This window comes from Nicotiana attenuata, unplaced genomic scaffold, assembly GCF_001879085.1.
Source record: "Nicotiana attenuata strain UT unplaced genomic scaffold, NIATTr2, whole genome shotgun sequence".
Lineage (NCBI taxonomy): Eukaryota > Viridiplantae > Streptophyta > Magnoliopsida > Solanales > Solanaceae > Nicotiana > Nicotiana attenuata.
Genome location: NW_017670717.1, coordinates 12,039 through 20,340, shown reverse-complemented (window position 1 = coordinate 20,340; position 8,302 = coordinate 12,039). Strand labels below are relative to the sequence as shown.

At 40.4% G+C, this 8,302-nt stretch overlaps 1 protein-coding gene across 1 annotated transcript; it reads left to right on the top strand.

The window, feature by feature from the left end:
* The first annotated feature begins 1,590 nt into the window (after window positions 1–1,590).
* Window positions 1,591–2,240, top strand: LOC109242599. The gene is made up of 2 exons (XM_019409437.1): window positions 1,591–1,778; window positions 1,898–2,240. The coding sequence occupies exons 1-2, from the start codon at window positions 1,591–1,593 to the stop codon at window positions 2,238–2,240; spliced, it is 531 nt and encodes a 176-aa protein (XP_019264982.1).
* The last annotated feature ends 6,062 nt before the right edge of the window (window positions 2,241–8,302 follow it).

Genomic DNA, 8,302 nt, shown 5'->3' with positions numbered 1-8,302 from the left:
TCACGTAACAGTTACGATTGCCAATTATAACGTTTCATTAATGTCAGTTAATGACTCATGATGGCTCAATTATGAGAGGAAAGAGGCATTGACTTAGAGATAGCTATAAAAGGAAGAGAAATGACATTTGTATGGATACATTCTGATTACTATTGGAATATACTTAGTTTACTTTGCTTTATATCGATTGCTTTGCTATTTCTCATTCTAATTTTCCTTTCCATTGCAAAATATCTTTTAGTTGATTACTTCTAAAAATAAGCTTTGACCAAAATTCCTATTTTCTGGTTAAGCAAATTGGTTCCGTTACCGGGAATCTGATAATCTTCTCACTTTCCAAATCCATTCTTCTGTCAAAAAACCATGTCGAACGTCAACGACAACGACCAACAAAACTTATAAAACCAACAAAAAATCAGCTAAATCAACAAGGAGACGGAACTCAGCAGCATCAGTTGAATCAGCTAAATCAACAAGGAGATGGAACTCCAATCCCCTCACCACGAAACTCTCCTCGACAATCTCGAGAAGGGACTCCTGACAGATCTGAATCGAATACGAATGACCAGCATGAGAACAATCAAGCTATTGATGCAACGTTGAAGCAATTAATCGCCCAACAGGTCAACAATGCTCTTCAAGCTTTTGTCAGCAGGTTGCCGACTATACCTCCACCTCCAAACAACACTGCAACCATAGAAAATCCCCGCTCGGGACTCGCTAATTCAGGCAGCGGAGGAACTCCCAGCGAATCTCGTGGTGGGGGGTCAGGTAACCCAGTTAATTCTGACATACAAAGTTTAGTACTAACTTTGCAGAAGCAGCTCAAGGAACAGAGCGATCGCATAGAGCAGATACCTGGTGTACCACCAAGGAGATACGGAGTTGCTCAGGGAATTCGTAGACAGATTCCAGTGTGAAAGGATGATGTTGCCACGTGTACCTGATAACTGGGCGGCTATGGCATTTGCCAGTAATCTAAATAAAAAAAGCTCGGAAGCCACGAGAAGACTCAAAGAAAGCTTACGAGAATTTCCCGCAACAACTTGGAATGACGTTTACAATAGATACAACACAAAGCTGCGGATAGAAGAAGATACTATCACTCAGTGTTGGAAAGATGAAAGAGTAAGTTCAAGGCGGGTAGAAACTGAAAAAAGGTCCGGTAAAAACAGGTACGAACCTTATATGGGACCAGCAGGAAGGGATTCACGTTCAGAATAGGAAAACCCAAGATATGACCCTAGATCAAGGGACAGAGAATCGGGTTCATCGTCAAGGTTCAGAAAGGAGCGAAACATGCGAGATACGCGAGACGACGATAGAGGTTCAAAAGCAAAAATTGGTGGTTACAGTTTTAATGTTAGCACATCCGAGTTGGTGGCTGTTTTAAGAAGCATGGGAGATAAGGTACGGTGGCCAAAAGAAATGAGATCGAACCCAAACAGGAGAAATCCCGGTTTTTGGTGCGAGTTTCACAACGATCACGGTCACAAAACGGATTGCAGATTGCTACAAGGTGAAGTAGAGCATCTATTAAAACAAGGTTACTTAACAGAATTGTTTAGTGAAAAGGGAAAGCAAGCATATATGAAGAATAGGCAAGAACCGCCGAAACCTCCATCACCAAAGAGAACGGTTAATGTCATAAGTGGAGGGGAGGAGATCAATGGCGTAACATATACGGCAGCAAAGAAGGTGTCAAAAATCACAGTCACCCATGGGAAACGAGTTCGTCAAGTTTTGGAAGAAGATAGTATAACATTGATGATGCATATGTAGATGGCGTGCTGACCCCACACAATGATGCACTGGTATTATCTTTACTTGTACATGATACTAACGTAAAACGAGTTTTGATTGATCCAGGTAATTCTGTAAATATCATTCTGTTAAGAGTGGTAAACGAGATGCAAGCCATTGATAAATTGGTATCAAAAGCACGGACCTTGTCTGGTTTTGACAACTCCAGCGTTGTAACAAAAGGGGAGATAATACTCATCACATTCGCGGAAGGAGTAGTCAAAGATACCAAATTTCAAGTGATAGAAATGGACATGGCGTACAATATGATTCTCGGCAGACCGTGGATTCACGAAATGGATGTTGTTCCGTCTACCCTACACCAAGTTATCAAGTTTCCTTCACAATGGGGAATACGACAAATCCGTGGTGATAAACAGGCTTCTCGAAGCATTAACTCAGTGCCAGATTCAAGCACGAAAAGCGACGAAAAATAGCAATTACAGAATTTAGTTGAGGATTTAGCAACGCAAGCCTCAACTATAGACGGACAAACAGATGTAGACTCAAGACCTGATACTATTCAAGAACCAGAAGAAAATGAAAACATCAAAACAACAATCGAGGAACTGGAAGCTTTGGTATTATTTGTACATTGGCCAGACAGAAAAGTCTACATTGGAACCAACCTCAGCCCGGAGATGAAAAGTAAGTTAATTGAATTTTTAAAAGCTAACGCAGATTGCTTTGCTTGGTCGCATTCAGATATGACAGGTATACCACCGGAGGTAATGACCCATAAGCTGAATGAAGATCCAACATATCCACCTGTCAAACAAAAGAAAAGGAAGCAAGGGTCCTTCAAGAATCAGGTGATTCAGGATGAAGTACAAAAGCTCTTAAAAATCGGGTCTATCCGCGAGGTAAAATATCTTGATTGGTTAGCTAATACTGTATTAGTGCCCAAAAAGAATGGTAAGTGGCGAGTTTGTGTAGACTATACTGATTTAAATAAAGCTTGCCCTAAAGATTCTTTCCCATTACCGCACATAGATGAACTAATTGATGCTACTGCGGGACATGAGCTATTAAGTTCTTTAGATGCCTATTCAGGATATAACCAGATAAAAATGGATCCTCTAGATGAGGAAAAAACTTCCTTTATTACAGACAGGGGGACTTACTGCTATAAAGTTATGCCATTTGGTCTAAAAAATGCTGGGGCCACGTACCGGAGGCTAGTGACCAAGATGTTTCAAGAACATCTAGGAAAAACCATGGAGGTTTATATAGATGATATGCTAGTCAAATCACAACAAGCAGGGGATCATATTCAACACCTGTCAGATACGTTTCAGATTCTCCACAAATTCAACATGAAGTTAAATCCTGAGAAATGTGCATTTGGCGTGTCGTCAGGTAAATTCTTGGGATTCCTCGTTTCTAACCGTGGCATTGAAGTAAATCCCACACAGATTAAGGCTATTGAAGAAATACCAGATATACTTACGAGCAAAAAAAAGTGCAGAGGTTGACAGGTAGAATAGCAGCGTTGGGAAGATTTATTTCCAAATCATCGGAAAAATGCTTTAAGTTCTTTTCATCCTTGAAAAAGCAAAGTCAATTTGAATGGTCTGAAGAATGTCAACAAGCGCTCAAAAATTTAAAAGCGTACTTATCAAACCCACCATTGCTGGCCAAACCAAAGGATGGGGAAAAACTACTCAACTACCTCGTTGTTTCGGAAGTGGCGGTAAGTGCAGTATTAGTTCGAGAGGACCAAGGTAAACAATCTCCAATTTACTATGTTAGCAAGTCTCTGTTGGATGTCGAAACTCGATATCCTCATTTAGAAAAACTTGCACTAGCATTAATTATGGCATCTAGAAAATTAAGGCCTTATTTTCAATGTCATCCTATCTCTGTAGTAACTGCCTACCCCTTACGTAATATATTGCATAAACAAGAGTTATCAGGTAGGTTAGCCAAATGGGCTATAGAACTAAGTGAATATGACATCACATACCATCCTAGAACTGCAATAAAGTCACATGTTTTAGCAGATTTTGTGGCAGATTTTAGCCCAGGGATGGTAGCAGAGGCAGAAAAAGAACTGCAGGTATTTAACAGGTCTAATCCAGGTACTTGGACCTTATTTACCGATGGCTCTTCAAATGTAAAAAGAGCAAGTTTAGGCATTGTCCTGATCCCACCTGCGGGAGAGACTATACGACAAGCCATAAAATGCCATCCTATTACTAATAATGAAGCAGAATATGAAGCTGTGATTGAAGGTCTAGAATTGGCACGAGAGCTCGGAATAGAGCAAGTCATAATCAAAAGCGACTCGCAACTAGTAGTTAACCAAATGCAGGGGACTTATATAGCTAGAGAGGCAAGGATGCAGCAATATCTGGAAAAGGCACGAGATTTAATTAGACAATTCCAAACTTGGAAAATTGTGCAGATACCAAGAGATGAGAATGCCGAAGCAGACGCGTTAGCTAATCTTGCATCCGCTGCAGAAGTGACAAATGAAGAGAACGCTTCTGTAATACATTTGTTTCATTCGGTACTCGACCAAGATAAAAACGAGTTACATTTCAATAATTTAACTTGGTATTAGAGAAACGAGATTGTCAGTTTTTTGCAGTACGGAATACTACCTGAAGATAAGAAAAAGGCTCAGGCACTTCATCGAAAGGCTGCTTGTTACTGTTTAGATCGGGGCAATCTATATCGAAAAATATTCGGCGTCCCTCTAGCAAGGTGTCTCGGACCTTCTCAAACGAATATGTGATGAGGGGAGTACATGAGGGACATTGTGGAAATCACGCCGGAGGAAGATCCTTGGTGAAAACTTTAATTAGAGCAGGGTACTACTGGCCAAAAATAGAAGAAGAATCAGAAAATTTTGTGGCTAAATGTGACAAGTGCCAAAGGTATGGTAACAATATGCAGCGACCAACAGAATTATTACATCCGGTTGTTGCACCATGGCCTTTTATGAAGTGGGGGATGGATATCGTGGGTCCATTACCACAAGCCAAAGGCAAGGTACGATTTTTATTAGTACTCACTGATTATTTTACTAAGTGGGTAGAAGCAGGTGCCTTCAAACAGGTACGAGAAAAAGAGGTCAGAGACTTCATCTGGCGAAATATCATATGCCAGTTTGGAGTTCCAAAAGAGATCGTGTGCGATTATGGCCCGCAGTTCATAGGTGCACAAATTATAGAATTCTTTCAAAGTTGGCAAATTAAAATGATTACTTCGACACCTTATCACCCAGTGGCCAATGGACAAGCTGAATCAACAAATAAAGTTATTATTAATAACTTGAAGAAAAGACTAGAGGAGTCAAAAGGCAAGTGGCCAGAGGTGCTACCTGGAGTCTTGTGGGCTTACCGAACAACAGCAAAAACAAGTACGGGAGAGACACCATTCTCACTTGTGTACGGTGCTGGAGCCTTAATTCCAGTTGAAATAGGGGTGCCAAGTACGAGATACGCTTAAGCAACCGAAGAGTCAAATGAAGAGGAGATGCGGGTAAATCTCGATTTGCTTGAAGAAAGGAGAGAAACAACTTTGATAAGGATGGCTGCGCAAAAATAAGTTATTGAGCGATATTACAATCGGAAAGCTAGTCTTAGATACTTCAAGATTGGGGACTACGTACTCAAGAAAGTTTTTCAATCCACAAGAGCAGCCAATGCAGGAAAGTTGAGTCCAAATTGGGAAGGACCTTACAAGGTTTGAGGTATCGCAGGAAAAGGTGCATATGAACGTGAAACCATGGATGGCAAGGTTCTACCCTCGAGTTGGAATGCTATTCATCTGAAAAAGTACTATTTCTAAGGAAAGGAAATACCCACGGTCAGGTATCTTTAATTACGATTTTTGTTTTTGAACAGTTAAAATTATACTAACAATTTTAGATGATAGGCAAAAAGCTAGCCCACGCCAAATGATGATATTAGACCTAAAAGACACGCGGAAGAAACATAATTCCCGGTCTAGGGTTACAGCTTTCCTGATGGAAATATAAAGGGTTAAGCAGTCTTCATCTAAGTTATACCTATGAGTCCCGTATGTTTTTCCTTTTCAGGAAAAGGACCGTGTGGAAGGAATAATCAAATGCTCGAGATTTCATGCTTCAAAGCTCAAACACTTGGGGGACTATATAATATATGTATAAGGAAGGCAGAGAAGATTAGAACAATTAGAATTCAAGTCAAGCCTAAAGTCTACTCAACAAATAAAAAGTTCAGAGCAAAGCTACGACCAAAAACACAAGCCTGATTCAAAAACCTATGAAGAATACACTCGTGGAAGTAAATTCCAAAATCTTACGAATGTTTAGGTTAAAGGCAATATTTAGTCATGAGTTGTCAAGATATAGCCTTCAATTTTTTGCAAACCTGTTGTAAAGAAAACAGTTACAAAAGAGTTATAGATGATACTTAAATACATGTAAAGTATTATTTAGTTCGAAAATTCGAATGATACAAAACTTTTCTCAAAGTCGTTCAAAGAAACCTGTGTGTTCCTATTTCTTCTTTCGTATGTTTACACCATTATGAAGTTGAGATGTCTTCTTCATTAAGTGTCGTATATAAAAGGGACCTCTTTTATAATTCGTGCTTGATTCAGAAAGTCACGAAATTAATAAAGCATTTTTAAATGCAAAAGGGTAAAACAAAAACCCGCATACTAAAATTAAAGTGGAAAGTAAAGCCCCAAACTTATAAAGAAAAAAGGCATGGGTAGACCACTAAAAGAGTAAAACAGAAACTCGAAATAAAGATATCCCAAAAGTTGAACAAAAACCTTTATAGTATCTTAATAACTTAGTTAAAACTAAGTATAAACGTAGTTCCAACTTAATTGTCTTCACAAAAAACCCCCGAAACGGACTAGGGGTATGATATTCCCAAAAAACATTACCCCTAAATGGGACCAGAGGTAAACCTTCAACTGTTCCACCAAATAAAAAAAAAAACAAACAACACTTCAAATTTTCTTAAAAACTTTTCACTGAGGGGCAGAATCTGAACAAGCAATGGTATCATCAGGGCCAGGACAGGCAACTTGAGCAGAAGGGGGTTGAACGGCCACTTCGCCAGGATTAGCCTCATCACCCTCGGGAGTATCAGCCACGGGTGAAGAAAAACTCTAGCTTTGCTGGGTTTTCTCAATTGTTTCCTTAATTTTTGCTATCTCAGCATCCAAGTTAAAACCTTCCCAGCTTGCCTCCATAAGAGTATCATGGTGTGAATTTAAAAAGGCCCAACTCACTTCAACAGCAGCCTTGTCCTCAAGATCTTCATAATCTCTCTCCCAATGCTCAATCTCATTCCTAAGCTCTTCCTTCTCAGCTAAGGCAGCATCATAAGAGGCCTGTAAGGGGGCAAATGAACTCTCCAAAAATTGAACCCTATCAGAAGACACCCAGAGATCTTCTTGAGCTTGGGTGAGCGTTTGAACAAGCTCACCAGCGTAAACTTCTTTCTCATTCAATAGGACCTTCAGACCTCTGATCTCTTCTGTGGCCTTAGAAACCTGTTCAGCAAAAGAAGACTCAAGAAGGTTCTTGTCTTTGCCCGCTTGATTAGAGGAGGCTTTCTCAACTGCTAGTTCTGCTGCCATAACCTTTATTCGCTGCTCCAAGGTACATTTATTTTCCTCTAAAACGTCCATCTCAAGTTGAAGACTCTCGTACTGCTCTTTCCAATTATCTGCCTCAGTGTGATAGTCATGCATTAGCTGCTCCGTATGGACAACCCTTTTCATCATCTCCTTACCGATGAGATTGATCTACATAAAGAAAAAAATGGGATGAGATCCTGACGAAAGGAAAATCACATAAGATAAAAAGGAGGAGTTTATACCTTTAAGGATGACTGCACAATATCGTTCATCCAAGTTAGAGAGCTATGACTTTCCAGTTTTGGCTTCTCAACCGGGCCTATCAGAGGTTTCAGCCACACGTCAGCCTCGCCTGACTTCTTTAAAAGGTTACCATCGGCAGGAATCTCAATGGTAACTTGTTTCATTGCCCTACTTCAACTAAAAGAACCAATTTCAGTACGAGAAGTAGTGGCAGTAGGAACGGTTGAAAAAGTCAAAATGGCCTCGGGTGGACAGGCAGCTGAGGTTCCATTGGAACAGACATAGGAAAAGAGGCAAGGGGTGCTTCCTCAGAAATTGAGCCAAAGTTTTCATCATCAAAACCATGAGAAAAGAGGTGTTCAATAGAGTCACGAGATGCTGCAGGCGTCTCTTCATCAGAACTCACTAAAGTAGCTTCTTCGGGCTCGACCACAGAAACAGGATGAGGAGGAGGAGTAGCTTCGTCATCCAAAATGACACGTCTTCTGGCCCGCGGCTTACGAACTAATGAGCTTCCATCCCGCTCCTCTTCATCTTCAGAATCTTATGGTCTATCGGCCTTCCTTTTCGATGAAGAACTCAAGATTATCTCCTGGGCTCTTGCTAGAGAGAGCCTTGAAGCCCTGATTGACTCATCACTCACACCCCGAATGGGAAACCCTGATAA